General features: G+C 37.9%; 5 protein-coding genes and 1 non-coding gene across 7 annotated transcripts; 3 read left to right on the top strand and 3 right to left on the bottom strand.

Annotated features, from left to right (window-relative positions):
• Positions 1-68: 68 nt before the first annotated feature.
• On the bottom strand, positions 69-2958 carry LOC117623493 (glyoxylate/hydroxypyruvate reductase A HPR2-like). The gene is made up of 2 exons (XM_034354496.1): positions 2265-2958; positions 69-763 (listed from the first exon to the last, which is right to left on the bottom strand). The coding sequence occupies exons 1-2, from the start codon at positions 2910-2912 to the stop codon at positions 245-247; spliced, it is 1167 nt and encodes a 388-aa protein (XP_034210387.1). The 5' UTR covers positions 2913-2958; the 3' UTR covers positions 69-244.
• Positions 2959-3605: 647 nt separating this feature from the next.
• On the bottom strand, positions 3606-6311 carry LOC117623494 (glyoxylate/hydroxypyruvate reductase A HPR2-like). 2 transcript variants are annotated; one of them, XR_004585138.1, is made up of 3 exons: positions 5800-6311; positions 4002-4625; positions 3606-3874 (listed from the first exon to the last, which is right to left on the bottom strand). XR_004585138.1 is itself a non-coding variant. In XM_034354497.1 (3 exons), the coding sequence occupies exons 1-2, from the start codon at positions 6220-6222 to the stop codon at positions 4107-4109; spliced, it is 942 nt and encodes a 313-aa protein (XP_034210388.1). In that variant the 5' UTR covers positions 6223-6311; the 3' UTR covers positions 3606-3874; positions 4093-4106. The 2 variants fall into 2 exon arrangements, 1 of the variants encoding a protein (XP_034210388.1); XM_034354497.1 differs by having other exon boundaries at positions 4093-4625.
• Positions 6312-7478: 1167 nt separating this feature from the next.
• Positions 7479-9756, top strand: LOC117623223 (probable E3 ubiquitin-protein ligase RHC1A). Its single transcript, XM_034354122.1, has 2 exons — positions 7479-7604; positions 8309-9756. The coding sequence occupies exon 2, from the start codon at positions 8392-8394 to the stop codon at positions 9355-9357; it is 966 nt and encodes a 321-aa protein (XP_034210013.1). The 5' UTR covers positions 7479-7604; positions 8309-8391; the 3' UTR covers positions 9358-9756.
• Positions 9757-10502: 746 nt separating this feature from the next.
• LOC117621376 (rop guanine nucleotide exchange factor 12-like) lies at positions 10503-13831 on the top strand. Its single transcript, XM_034351812.1, has 7 exons — positions 10503-11221; positions 11349-11465; positions 11760-11914; positions 12032-12106; positions 12217-12489; positions 12599-12919; positions 13136-13831. Exons 1-7 carry the CDS (start codon positions 10990-10992, stop codon positions 13559-13561), a joined length of 1599 nt encoding a protein of 532 aa, XP_034207703.1. The 5' UTR covers positions 10503-10989; the 3' UTR covers positions 13562-13831.
• Positions 13832-13968: 137 nt separating this feature from the next.
• Positions 13969-15328, bottom strand: LOC117621377 (photosystem I reaction center subunit VI, chloroplastic-like). Its single transcript, XM_034351813.1, has 3 exons — positions 15083-15328; positions 14857-14983; positions 13969-14365 (listed from the first exon to the last, which is right to left on the bottom strand). Exons 1-3 carry the CDS (start codon positions 15208-15210, stop codon positions 14186-14188), a joined length of 435 nt encoding a protein of 144 aa, XP_034207704.1. The 5' UTR covers positions 15211-15328; the 3' UTR covers positions 13969-14185.
• Positions 14681-14754, top strand: TRNAT-AGU. Its single transcript has one exon. It is a non-coding gene; the product is annotated as a tRNA-Thr (tRNA).
• Positions 15329-15342: the final 14 nt, after the last annotated feature.

Genomic DNA, 15342 nt, shown 5'->3' with positions numbered 1-15342 from the left:
TTAAGCCATTAAAGAGAAAAATCTGCTTTAAGGTTGCATTTATTAATTCGCGATTAGAAGGTTTCCAATTAAGGTTAAAATGTACTGATTCATGCTTCAATGAATTAACGAGAAATTTCAATCAGTTGTTTCACCAAGACTCATTTCCAATCCTAGAAACAGCCATCTCTTTTTGTTTGATAGAAACAAATTATTGAAGAAGACATTTGTGGTAAATGGACAACATGTTCAGATACTACAAGTACTAAACCACTGGTGTCAACAATGGTTTCTTCAAGAAGTGAGCCTCAAGATTCTCAACCACAAGGTCAGCCATGACATTGCGAGTTTCTACGGTGCCGCTTCCCACATGAGGCAAGAGCACCACATTCTCAAGTCCAAACAGCTGCTCGGGGACTTCTGGTTCCTTCTCATAAACATCGAGCCCTGCCCCACCTAACCGGCCTTCTACCAGAGCGGATACCAACTCAACTTCATCAACATGAGGGCCTCTCCCAATGTTGATGAGAACACCCTTTGGACCCAAAGCATCAATGACTTCCCTGTTGACAATGTGGCGGGTCTCTTCAGTTAATGGGCATGCAACAACTAGAACATCACAGTTGGAGGCCAACTCCACAACAGTTGGGTAGTATTTGTACTTCAACTCTGGTTTTGCAGTTCTGGAGTAGTAAGCAATTGGGCAGCTAAAAGCCTCAGCTCTCTTTGCAACTGCTTTGCCTATTCTTCCCAGACCGATGATGCCAACTGTTTTTCCAGTGAACTGTAAAGAAAGGACAACTATTAAAACAAAGATACTATATGAATGGAAGTTAAAATCAAGAAAGAAATGTTTTAGGCAGATTTTTCCCTGGCTCGTAGTTACTAATTCACTACTAACTCTATTTCAGGACCCAAGAAAGGGAAAGAGAAAGGGGAAAAAAGCTATTTGTTCTACATTCCTATAAATAAATATAAATAAAAACTATTTGTTCTATCAATTGATAAACTCGACATTTCAAATTAGAGCTACATCTGTCTCCAACTTTAAAGTGGTAGACATAATTAAAAGCGGTAAAGAACCCAAAAATATCAACATGTCACAAAATTATTACATTCGAACTACCATAATAACAACACATCTTGAGAATCTTGATTTCATGAAAGGACTTCATATCTTATGCTATCATGTGCGTAGCACATAAGCAGCTTATATAAAAGTGGCAAAACTCTTTGAAACCTACAGGGAAGCAGTTTATACATGGAAGACAGAGGAGCAAAAGCAATTACACAGAATATTGAGAAATAGCAAAGTCCACGATATTAACAATGAAATGAAAAAAGAACCACACACAGGAAAACAATAAATCGAAAAATGCGTAATTCAACAGGCATTGACATTTGCACACAAAACAGATAAAAAATAACCATGTTAGTTTGAAAGTATTATACAGAATGGACGTGAATTTTGTTACTAAATTTTCAAATGCATTACTGTAAAATTGGAAACAATACGAAAAGTTTCAATAGATACACCAAGCCCGAAGAGCAAAGCAGCTAGTAAGCAAGCATTTTTCAACCTAAGAAATAGAATGCGATGAACACTCCATAACCACAAAGGGTTCACAGATACGCATGTACACACAATAATGAGAAACAAACAATCAACAACGGCCGCAAGCTTTCCTCATTACATCTACTGAAGAACCTATTCAAAAAAGAATCAGAAACAAACAATCAATACTGAATACCATCTCACCCTCTTTCCCTTTAATGGGTATGGGTTGATGTCATCCTAAATACATCAGTACAGAGTTGCTTTCAGTACAGACAACAGCACTTTAAGACATCTTTCAGCCTGTACTTAAACTGACTGCTAATCTGCAGAAGCACTACTATTTCATGCCTTTAAATTCTAAACTCAGTAAAGAACATCAAATCCAGGACTTCACATCTTGTGCTTAACAACAAAGCTTTATCATCAATTCAACTGGTCGATACCAGTATCACGTTTCTTATTTCTTTCAAACAATTGGGTTTTCTTTTTTTGGGGTAAATTTTTACCATAAACTCAAACTGGGTATTCCACCAAAAGCAACAAATAACAAAACACAATTTCAAAATTTCACTTTAAACCTAGACACAAATCACAAAAACCATAATCAATATTACTTGAGACCAAAAGAAAAAAAGAAAAACAAACCAACTCAACGGTAAGTAGATGAAAAAAAAAAAAAAAGCATAACCAATGCAAATTAAGTCCAAAAACAGAGAAAAGACACAACCTTGGTGGTCAACTTGTAGTCACCCTTCTTCCACTGCCCGCTCCTCACATACCGATCACACTCACAGAGCCTTCTCAGCACAGCCAACGTCAACCCAATAGCAAGGTCCGCCACGTCATCGGTCAAAACATCGGGCGTGTTGGTGACCCGAATACCCTTTTCCCTGCACTTGTTCAAATCGACCTTATCGACCCCGACGCTGAAACTGGCCACGATCTCCAGCTTCGGCAATTTCTCGATGAGCTCGGCGTCCGCTCCGTTCCCTGCATTACCGACGACGGCTCGGATGGAGCTGGAATGGTCCTTGAGGAACTGGGGTTTTTGAGGGACGGTCCAGAGCTTCAAGAGGTTGAAGCGCTTCTCGAGCTCTTGCTCTAAGTATGAGGACATTGGGGCTGGCATGAGAACGCCTATGGACTCCATTGTTGGATTTTCGGTACTGGGTTTCGATTGGTGGCACCCAAAACGGTGGGAAAGGTTGGGATTTGTGGACTGGTAGTGGTGGACGGTTGTTTGTTGTTGTGTGGTGTTCAGAGAGGAGGACCAGTGGAAGGGAAGAAATGGAGTTAAATGTGAACGTCTCGTTGGATGAAGGCAGATTGAGATTAGCTTACAACCAAAACCAAGCGTGTTGTAGTGACCGGCCATGTTTTATTTTAAAAAAATAAGATAAATTATATTAATAGAATAATGCAATTTTGTTTTACTAAATAATTAAAAGTTTATTTTGTTAATCATTAATGTGATATATATATATATATATCAAAAGTCACAGAATGGTTAAACATTAAAAAAAAACTCGAAACATTTAAAAGGCAGAAAGTCGTTACAAAGAAAAAATTCAAAACACAATTTCATTTTAAAGGAAGAAAAACGTAAAACAGTAGCTTATATTAAGATACAAATAATTAGAAAGCAAAAAGTAAATAAAACTCTATGTTTAACAAGATTCTCCATAATTTGACCAAAAAAACAAGATTCTCTGAAAAAGAAGTGACACAAGCATGAGTCTGAATCGAGAGACTAGTTTATTGCAAAAATGGGCTGGCATAGTAGAGGGAGTCGGTGGAAAATTGGAAATGGAAACTTCAGCAAAAGACAAGAGAACAAGAACTGGAGTGTAGGCATTTTTTAGGCAAGTAGAAGGTGTAATTATGTTTGATTTGAGATGCATTTTGTGCGGGCCTTGTACGTTTTGTGTTTGCGTTGGTTCTTTATTGCTCTGGGTTAGTTTGAGTTGGGTTTCTAGATTGGGATTTTGTATCTCTTGTTGCAACTCTTTCAGAAAAAAAAAAAATTTACTTTTTGTGAACTTATAAGGGGAGAATATACTTCTATCAATGAACACTTCCAACCTTTTTTTTTGTTTGTCAAATATTGTTCCACCAAATTTAAGGGTAATTTCATTTCCTAATTTCATCACTTTAATTCTCTTATTTCTCTCTTTCTAGGGCATTTTGAAATTACAGACTCTTTATAGGGTAAAGGAGATCTTGCCGATTGAGGGTATCCACCACTTAATGGATACTTCAGATTGTTGTACTCGTTGGAGGTTCCAAGCACTTGCAAGTGAAGGATGAAATCCTTCATTCTTCAAAACACACAAGAACCTGCAAGTGGGTACAAAACTTGTTAAGGAGCCATCCCAACTACTTCCATTGCGGACATTGCAATAATTGAATAAAATGGATGCAATCAATCTCTAGTCAATCAGAAGCGAATATGCACTTTAATTACCAAGATTCTTTGCCAACTCTTGAAACAATGGTCATGGATTGAAGAAGTTTTGGTACCAGAACAAGATAATGAAGCCTTCAATCAACTTTACCTTCAAATACTCTGTTAAACGACTGGTGTCAACAATGGTTTGTTTGAAAAGTGAGCCTCAAGATTCCCAATCACAAGGTCAGCCATGGCAGTGTCAGTTTGTACAGTGTCACTTCCTACATGAGGCAAGAGTACCACATTCTCAAGCTCAAACAACTGCTCAGGTACTTCTGGTTCATTTTCATAAACATCAAGTCCACCACCACCTAACCGGCCTTCTAGCAGAGCAGAAACCAGCTCAGGTTCATCAACATGAGGACCCCTCCCAATGTTAATGAGAACACCCTTTGGGCCCAAAGCATCAATGACTTCACGATTAATAATGTGACGGGTCTCTTCAGTTAATGCGCATACAACAACCAGAATATCACAGTTCGAGGCCAACTCCACAACACATGGATAGTATTTGTACTTCAACTCTGGTTTTTCTGTTCTGGAGTGGTAAGAGATTGGGCAGCTAAAAGCCTCAGCTCTCTTGGCAACTGCTTTGCCAATTCGTCCCAGACCGACGATGCCAACTGTTTTTCCGGTGAACTGTAAACGACAGGAGAGCTATTAGAAAGCGGAAACAAAGATACTATATGGATGAAAAGTCAGGAAGAGATAAAAAAAGGAAAAAAAAAATGCTATTTGTTTTAGCAACTGATGAACTTGACGTATCACATTAAAGGCACATTTATCTCCAACTTTTAAAAGTTCAAATGTCAAGTAATTGCATCATCAAAGATTCAAAGGAGGTATAGAACCCAAAATTTTCACTATATCATATGCTAATATGTGACATAACCATTAGATTCAAACTACCCTAAGAAAACACACCGTTAGCATCCTGTCATGGTTTTAAGAAAGGAATTCATACCTTTATGCTGTCATTTGCTTGATTACTATATCGTGCAGCATTTTATGCATGCAAGACAGAGCACCAAAAGCAATTACACAATATTGAGCAATACCCAGTCTACGATAATGGCAATTAAACAAACACCACACAGCGGAACACATTAAATAGAAAATGACCAACTCAGCCAAAATCAATTCACATCTGTACAGAAAACAGAGAAACAAACACCAAGGCTTCCTTGTTCAAGAAATTTGGTCACTGTTGAAAAAAAGTTTTGCATTCTCTTTTATAATATCATATACACAAACAATGTAGAGTGCACTGAACACGCACTACAAGAAAGACATCAATCACTGCATCATAGAAGAACAAACAATTACTACCATCTCACCTCCTTTCTTTGCTTGTCATCCGAAATACATCACCACAACAAAGTTGTTTTCAATAAGAGTTCAGGAAAATAAGACACGTTACGGCAACAGCAATTGGAAACAACATTCAGTAGTGTTTGCCTGACTGCTAATTTGGGCAAGAATCACACGTTCTTGCCCTCGAACACTAAATTGAGCATAGAACATCAAAATCCACTACTTTGTTCTTAACAGCATAGCCTTATCAAGAATCACCCATTCAACTTTTCAATATCAGTATCAGGTTTATGACCAAAAAAAAAAAATATATCAGTATCAGGTTTATTATTCTTTCCCTTTTGGTTCAACAATTGGTAAACTTTCTTTACCATAATCTCCAATTCCAGTAAACAACATTAGAAATTGGTTGCCAATGCACAAGCAAAGCAAAGCAAAACAAAACCAACCCAATAATAAGCAATATAAATTATGTCTAAAATACTAAGAAAAAGCAAACCTTGGTGGTCAACTTGTAGTCACCCTTCTTCCACTGCCCACTCCTCACATACCGATCGCTCTCACAGAGCCTTCTCAACACAGCCAACGCCAACCCAATAGCAAGGTCCGCCACGTCATCGGTCAAAACATCGGGCGTGTTGGTGACCCGAATGCCCTTTTCCCTGCACTTGTTCAAATCGACCTTATCGGTCCCAACGCTGAAACTGGCCACGATCTCCAGCTTTGGCAAAGTCTCGATGAGCTCGGCGTCCGCTCCGTTCCCTGCATTACCGACGACGGCTCGGATGGAGCCGGAATGGTCCTTGAGGAACTGGGTTTTTTGAGGGACGGTCCAGAGCTTCAAGAGGTTGAAGCGCTTCTCGAGCTCTTGCTCTAAATATGGGGACATTGGAACTGGCATGAGCACGCCTATGGAGTCCATTGTTGGATTTTGAGTAATGGGTTTTGATTGGTTTTGAGTTTTGTGGCCCCCAAAACGCTTGGAAAAGGTTGTTATTTGTGAACTGAGAGTGATTCGGTGACTGTCTGACTGGTAGTTATGGGGGTGGCTCGCAATTCTGTGGTGGTCCCGCGAGGACGACAATGTAAACGTCGACGTGTTGTGTAAAGGGAGAGAGCATACAAATATATAGAGTTATTTTCAGATTTTTCACAAAATCCCCTGAGATTTCGTAAAATACATGAACACTCTTTGAGTGTTTAAATTATTTTCATAAAAATCTTTTCGTTTGTTCATCCAAAATTTGATAATTTAATTTTAAAAACGTGTGCAAATGACAAAATCAGCATCAATAAATATATGTGCAATCTAATTTCAAAGACTTTGTTATTTGGAGAAATTCTTTTATCTAAAACCATCAATCTTTAAATGAAAAATAGACAAAAATGGGTTTGTGAAAATAATTTAAAACATCATGGAGTGCTAGTCTAATTTCCTAAACCTCAGAAGATTTTGTGAAAAATCTTTAAACCTCAAGGGATGTTAATGTAAATAACTTCATACAATTATAACCAAGTGAGCGAGCAAATTACAATAAAACAAATAAATAAATAAAATAAAGGCGAAATCACTTTTCTTTACCCTTATACAAGAAAATATTGTGAGAGACGTACGAAGCCAAGCATATACATAAGTACTTTTTTTTTTCATTGTAGCACTATAATGATCAAATAATTGATCCTTGGTTTAAGTTGTCAAATCCAATGGTTTTCCATCAATTTTTATGCTTGTATTTATTACATGTGACAAGCAAGTTCATTAAAATAGACAAAATTTATATGACTTAGTCCAACTATGGCAACTACACTTGGATGGACACAATTGAAAACTTGAGATAAAAGGAAGAAAAGTTTGTGATTTGACTCAAGTAAAAACTTAACCTCTTGTTGACCAAGAAAAAAAAACCTCTTGACTCGCCCTCACACATGTGTTTTATATTTATTTATATATATATTTTTTGACATAAATCTTTATTTTTTTAAATATATTATTTTTGTGTATTTGTCCATTTAAAAATGTAATTCTATTTTGGATTGTTTTGAGTTATTTGGAAGGGTATTTCGCTAGGTATAGACTATAGAGATTACACAGCTTATTTTTGGTCAATGTCAATACACAAAAAATGCTCTAGTGAAGTTATTTCCAACCGCAGGATCAAATGAACGGCTCTGATATGAGGGAAGACCAATCGGAAGAAGAGACTAGAGAAAGGGAGAGATAACACACGCCTCACTCATTTTTATCTTCGCACAATCGATGAGAACACAATCCGAGAAAATTGAGCAAAGCTTTGCGTTCTCAAGGTTAGGGGATTTTATTTTTGTTGCTTAAAGTTCTTCTGCACTAACTAGATATTTTTTACGGCTTCCTATTTTGGATGTTAAGGCTTTTGTTTGTTGATTCTAATGAATCTAAGGTCAGTGTTTCTTGTAATTTTTATTTTTTTTTTAATAAAAATTTTGTAGTTCCAAGTTTCTGAATTTCTTGGGTTTTTCAGATTTTGTATATCAGAGGCTTTGGTAATTTCTAGCAGCAAATGAGACTAGGTTTTTTTTTTTTTTTTTTCTCTTACTGATGGTTGTGCTGGTCAAAGTTCTGATCTTGGTTATATTTTTGTTTATTTGTTTGGTATTCTGTATATGGAATCACTAATTGCTAAGATGCAAGCAATTATCAACCTGAAATAGATGGGTTTGGTTATACTGGAATTCTATTGTTTAGTATTTGAATTGGGTAATTCTAAGCTTTGAGAAAATAATTTGGATTGAAGAAATTATAGAAGCATATATATATATTGAATAATCTATCTGAATAATTTATCTTTCCAACAATGGATTCAGATTTTGATATTCTTTGATAGTATCAAATGTAGTTTCAATTTCTTTATATGAAACCATCAAATTTGAATTTGTTTGGGTCCAGATTGTATGATTTTTAATGATTTTGAAACAATTGGCTGACCTTGTGTCTGAATCCTTTTTTGATCTCCCTATGTTACCATGCTCAGCTAACCTTCGAAGATTGAGGAGTTCAGAGACGAGACTTGTTGCTTGTACAATAAGATTTGAAAGAGCAGAGGGAGAGGAGATAATGTCAAGTGGCCGAAACACCCATTGGTGTTACAATTGCAGGCGTCCGGTTCGTCTGCAAGGGCGAGATGCAGTTTGCCCAAGCTGCGATGGAGGATTTATTCAAGAACTCAATGATATGGTTCATGTCAGTCCACTGGATTTCTTTGGACTGGACAATGATGATGATCATGACAGGAGGTTTGGGTTCATGGAAGCTTTCTCAGCCTGGCAGCAATCGACAGACAGAAGACGTAGCGATATCAGGGGAAGATCAGATATAGCTCCTGAACGTAACCCGGCATTTACTCCTCTGTTGATCTTTGGTGGCCAAATTCCTTTTCGACTGTCTGGGAATGGTGCATTCGAAGCTTTTTTCAATGGCTCTCCTGGAATAAGTGTGACGCGGGGTAATGTGGGGGATTATTTTGTAGGTCCTGGCTTGGAAGAACTGTTTGAGCAGCTTTCAGCTAATGACCGGCGAGGCCCTCCTCCAGCATCCAGAGTTTCAATTGATGCAATGCCTACTATTAAGATCACAAATAGGCATCTTCGTTCTGATTCACACTGCCCTGTTTGCAAAGACAAGTTCGAGCTTGGATCTGAAGCAAGGCAAATGCCCTGTAACCATCTATATCACACAGATTGTATTGTACCATGGCTAGTCCAACACAACTCATGCCCTGTTTGCCGCCAAGAACTGCCTCTGCAAGGAGCCGCAAGTGGTGGTAGCTCGAATGGTCGAAGTAGAAGCAGTAGTTTTGGTAGCAATACCAATGGAAGGGAGGGTGGTAGAGAAAACCAAGGAAGGAGAAATCCTTTCTCTTATTTGTGGCCATTTCGCTCATCTGGTGCCAGCTCTAGCTCTAGCCATACCCATACCCATACCCATACCTCTAACCATAACCCAACAGCCGAAAGTAGCTCATCGACTATGCGTGAAAACAATAATCAGATGGGGTATTCAGGATGGCCATTTGATTACTGAGGTTATAAAGTTCACAATACTGTTTGCTCTCCTCTTGTTTCAGAATGTAGAGCTGCCAATTGAACTAAGCAAATTGCTTGTGGTGAGTGTGGGTTTGAGACCCTGTTTTAGAAGATGCCATGCCGCCAATCGGACTCGAACCGAGATGCTCTAGCACTGCTTCCTAAGAGCAGCGTGTGGGTTTGAGACCCTGTTTTAGCGTTCCAGTATGTTGTTAAAAGGTGTATGATGGTCTTTTGGTGTTTAATATGCCTCTCTTTCTATGTAAATGACTATTTCCTTCTTTTGTGAACTGCTGTATTTCTAAGTTGTTCTTGGCTTCCATTGTATGCTTCATACTCGCTGTCTTGATCGGTGTAAACTTTTTACCATAGGAGGTTTGAATCATTTTGTTAATCCCACATAAGAATCATTTGTGTAATTTACTATGAAGGATATGGAAATTGATGGAAACTTCAGAAAAAAGAAAACTAAGCATGAATTGGAATAGATCATAGGAACAAATAAAAACTGGTTTTAACGTTTATCCATTAATACTTTAAACTTTTTCTTTTTAATGAGATCAAAACCTTAGACTTAGCTATATGATAAACCAAGAAAATCTTAATCAATTTTGATTGGAATAAGTAGAAACTTGTGATCCAACTTGCATTCGATGTAATGCTGAATTTTAGTCCTCCCAAATCAAAGGTGCACAGTTCTGAAACCAACCCGGCCAAATATTGAATTGCACGAATAATATTTTCTTACAAAGTAGAGAGAAATATCACTAGATTAACAATGTCGGTCGATATATTATTCACAGATATTTTCTTTGAAAAAAAAATATTATTCATAGATATTATTATAGGCTGTTTTTTAATGTCTTTATTATATAAACAAAAAGGCAGTGTATTCATAAATATTGGAGAATTGATAATGAAGTTCTTATAAAGAAGTCGTTGGAGTAGAGAAGATGAACAAAATTTTCTGTCTGTCTGTCTGTCCGTCTGTCTTTCTTTCTTTCTCTCTCATATAAAATGAAATAAATATTCTATGAAGGGAGAAGCTGATATTGACCTACCAGAACCATCCACTTCATGAGGACAGAGAGAGAGAGAGAGCTGGTAAATAAGAAATGCACCTCTGTCTTACCGGGATTTTAGCTTTCCTTGACCTCCACATTTAAACCTCAACCATCCAATTCATGCAAACCTCAAAAAGCCAAAGCCAAAACCTCCCAACACAACAACAAAAAGAATAGTTTTGTTTCCTCATTTCTCACAACATGCACCCCACGTTCCACCAACCCAACTGATATCAAAAAAAGAAAAGAAATTAACTGACCCCAAAAACCCATCAATCTCAAAACCAATCACCTCCGCATTTTTGTCAAAACTTGCCAATTTCTCAAGAAACAAGATCACAAACAAAAACAACATCATCGACCACAAGAACAACAACATCAGCAACAAAAAACAACAACGGCAACAGCTCTGTCTCTCAATCATTTGGAAGTTCTCACCTGTAAGAACTTGAGTAACAGACAAAATAGATCCCTCTCCTCCCCTCCCTCCTGCCAATAGATTGAGCAGCACTCATGCCTTGTTCTCGCTTGTTCATTCTATAAAGGTTTTTCTCAAAAAGTTGAGAATGGTCCGAGCACTTGAAGAAGAAGAAGAAAATTACAAGTCTAGATTGCATAATTTCAAAGGGATGCATGAGAATACAGGAAGGCATACCAAGAGTTTGAGCGTTGAGAGCGCTACCGCGTTAGAGTTTCAGGACGATGATAAGAAGGGTTCAAGAAGTAATGGAGCTCAAGGCTCCAAGTCACGGTTGAGCAAAGAAGAAGCCGAAGCCAGAGAAAAGCAACAACAGACAGGTGAGCTTGTCACCACCATAATTGTTGTTGTTAGTCTGAATAAATAGCTTAGCTGGTCCTGCAGAATTTGCCAGCATACATATCTTTATTTGAATTATAATTATTTGGCTTGTCGGGTTTGATTCAGATATGGAGCAGATGAAGGAGAGGTTTGCCAAGTTGCTTTTGGGAGAAGATATGTCTGGTGGAGGAAAGGGTGTTTCGTCAGCTTTGGCATTGTCGAATGCTATTACAAACCTTGCCGGTATGCATACTCTTTGTCTATTTTGTGTAAATGTGGTATGAATAGTTGTATTATAAATGTTATGACAGCAAGATATATCTGGAAAGATTATACATTAGTTTAAGGTAAATGTAGGAAACATATCAATTCTGAAATGCCGCTATTTCAGATTTCATAATGTTGGTTTTTGATTTTGAACGTCCAACTATTTAGACTTTTTTCTTACAAATTATATAATTTGTACTATTGAAAAGGCCGATTTGTTAAATTTCCAGTTCGCATAACCCTCATGTTACTCTTCCAACTGCATTGCAGCTTCTGTTTTTGGAGAACAAACTCGCCTAGAACCCATGTCTGCAGACAGGAAAAAGAGGTGGAGAAAAGAAATAGATTGGTTATTATGTGTGAGTGATTACATAGTTGAATTTGTTCCTTCACAACAGAAATCCAAGGATGGAAGCAATATGGAGGTACAATCTCTTCCCTTCTCCTCTCTCTTTTTCACACACACACTCACACACACACATATGGGCGCATTGTGCAACATTTCACATCTTGATGAGAGTTTGCATGTTTTGGTTTAATAGATAATGGTGACTCGGCAACGAACAGATCTTCACATGAACATCCCTGCCCTGCGAAAGCTTGATGCAATGCTTATTGTAAGCAATTACGTGCTTGCTAAAATTCTTTTCCATTTTCCATAACATATGGTTTCATGTCCCGTGTGCACAATGGATTATATTGCTCTGACAAAATTTATAATAATCAGGACTGTCTAGATAATTTCATAGACAAGCAAGAGTTCTATTATGTATCCAAAGATGCTGATGAGAACGAGAAAGGAAATGCAAAGAGAAAAGATGACAAATGGTGGCTACCTACTCCTAAAGTTCCGCCAAATGGTTTATCAGAAGCGGCTAGAAAATTTTTGCAGTATCAAAAAGATTGTGTCAACCAAGTGCTTAAAGCAGCAATGGCCATAAATGCTCAAGTTTTAACAGAAATGGAAATTCCCGAGAACTACATTGAATCCCTCCCCAAGGTAAAGAATGATAGAACTAATCTCATTGCAATGTTACAGGCCACTTTTGAGCCTTGATAAGTTCTCTTACTACTTTATGAAATTGAGATGGTTTATTGGTTTTTTGCAGAATGGAAGGGCAAGTCTTGGTGATTCGATCTATCGGAGCATTACAGTTGAATTCTTTGATCCTGACCAATTTCTTTGCAGCATGGACTTATCATCGGAGCACAAAATACTGGACCTCAAGAACAAAATGGAGGCTTCCATGGTGATATGGAAGAGAAAGATGAACCAAAAAGATGGGAAATCAGGTTGGGGCTCAGCCGTGAGCTTGGAAAAGAGAGAGCTCTTTGAAGAGAGAGCAGAGACCATCTTACTCCTCCTCAAGCAGAGGTTCCCTGGAATCCCTCAATCTTCACTAGACATCAGTAAAATCCAATACAACGCGGTAAGACATAATTCATATACCTTAAATCTTGAAGAATTACTCCACCCCCTAATTGCAGAATCAAAAAGTTAATGCAAGCTTATTGGCAATGTAACAGAACATACCACATAATATATTCTATTCTGTTTGTAGAAGTGTTGTTTGGGAAAAATTCTCTCTTGTAATATTTGATCATGCTCTATGAACTTACATAAAGGCTTTTTCTTGGCTTTATAGAATGTTGGACAGGCTATTCTTGAGAGCTATTCAAGAATACTAGAAAGCTTGGCCTTCACAGTCTTGTCCCGGATTGAAGATGTACTATACGCTGATTATGCTTCTCAGAATCCATCACATGTAGCATGTAAAAGGAACAATTTAGGAGAATCTACACCAGTTGCAACTTCTCCAGATAGGTCCACGAAAGAAGAGAATTCCGGGACAGAGACACCCGGTTCAATGACACTGTCGGATTTCATGGGTTGGGGATTGGATCAAGGTGACACTGAGGCAAAAAAGGACCCAGATGCTACAGATGAAGGCAAAGACTTCTGTGAGGTTAAGCATCCACATATGCAGAAGATTGCCAACATAGTGACCAACAAGAAGATTTCCTATCTAGATAACTTGGGTGGATTGAGAAGTCCAACGGCACGCCACTAACAGCATTGACAGGAGAAAAATCAAAGGAGTTTGAGCAAAAAAGAGAGAAAAAGAGGAACAAAATGAGAGAGACGCAGCGATGTAAAGAGCAAGAAAGCCTGGCCTTCAAATGTAAATTTCAGCACTCATTGGCATCCTTGGAGTTGTCATCACTTATTTTCATTCAATTCCTTCCTTTTGTACATAGGAAAGAATGAGAAAACCCAATGGGGGTACATATGAAGCATTTTGAACATGGTTTCTTCTTCTGTGGAAGAAATGGCTTTGTAGACTGACTGAAAATATAAATTTGATGACTTGTCTTAGACATATGTTCAATTTTTTTCCTTGCCCATTTGTACTTCAAATCCTCCAGACTGTTTGCAATATTTTCTACCAATTTTCATCATGTTTTGAAGATTTCAGACTTCACTGATCATAGACCACAAAATATGATGAAGATATCATGATCTTAAAACATAAAAGCAGTAGTGCCCCAAATTGCACTTGAAAGAAACATCTTTGAATAATTGTCAAGTGAGGTGGTCTTAATTCTGCATTAGACATACTTACAAGTACAAAATAGAGAAGCAATTACATACACATGATGAAAAGCTTTGAAGAGATGGAAAATCCCAAATGCAATTAGATCTTGCCACGTGGGCCTAGCTTGGGTGGAAGTTGTGGGCCCTTCTTGATGGGTAGAATGTCATCTGAAGCAGTGGCACTAAGGTAAGCAATGGTGGAAGCACCTCCCAAGATCAGGAACTTGAGCAACAAGCCTCTCTTGGTGAATGGAGCAGCAAATGTCTCAAAGAACTTGCTCTGCATAAATATTAGCATTTCATAGCCATGCAAGCTTAAATTAGATGATGACTTGGTCAAATAACTGAACCAACTTGGGTTACATATTCAATTGTTAATTATTAGCTTGGGTTAGAAAATAATTGGGAAATATTGGACCAACATGACCAAGGTTAATATATACATGATATTTGATTATATAGCACATGTTATAACATTAGAGACAAATATAAAGTTTAATGTGTCAGGATTTCCACTAAAAATAAAGGTAGAAAAGAAAACTGCTTTTAAAATAAGCCGTTTAAGCTTTATAAAATTTTGCTTCTGTCAACAACAGCTTTCATAGCTCAGTTGGTTAGAGCACCCGTTTAGTAAGCGGGAGGTCTTGAGTTCGACTCTCAATGAAAGCATTATTGTATTTTATTTTTCTCTTTTTCTGTTTTTTTTTCTTCCTAATTTTAAGTACATTATTTACGTAGGTTCAAAGAATTTAGGGTAGTTAGCAACGGAACCTGAAGAGGGTTGTAGGGTGAGGGTGCATCTGAGCCGTACAAGTCCCACTTCCCGGTAGTGTTGCCCAGATCCTCAAGGTCGAAGTAGACACTTTTGTCTCCATACTTGGCCACCACAGCACCGCTCCTATTTACGCAACACACCCAGTAAACTTATAATTAAACACACCCATTACAAATTTACAAGCTCATGGAAATATATAGAACCTTTTCTTCTAGCACTTACCTGATGTTTTTGGGTCTGAGGGTCTGGCCGGTGGGCTTGACAGAGAGCTTGGTTCCAGTGAAGGAACTTCCGGCAAGGCCATTGATGGTGGCTGGTTGAACAGCTGCTAAGGTTGCCAGAGATGCCATGGCCAGATAATTTGGTCTGCTCTGAGTCTCTGGCTAGCTAATTTTATTTTTCTTATGTTCTTGTTTCAGTGGGGTTATGGAGGATGAGGAGCCGAGTGTGTTTGGGTTTTTGATCTTTTGCATGGATCTGAG

This window comes from Prunus dulcis, chromosome 3 (genome assembly GCF_902201215.1).
Source record: "Prunus dulcis chromosome 3, ALMONDv2, whole genome shotgun sequence".
Classification (NCBI taxonomy): Eukaryota; Viridiplantae; Streptophyta; class Magnoliopsida; order Rosales; family Rosaceae; genus Prunus; species Prunus dulcis.
Note: the sequence above shows the minus strand (reverse complement) of the source record. Positions and strands in the feature narration are given on the sequence as shown.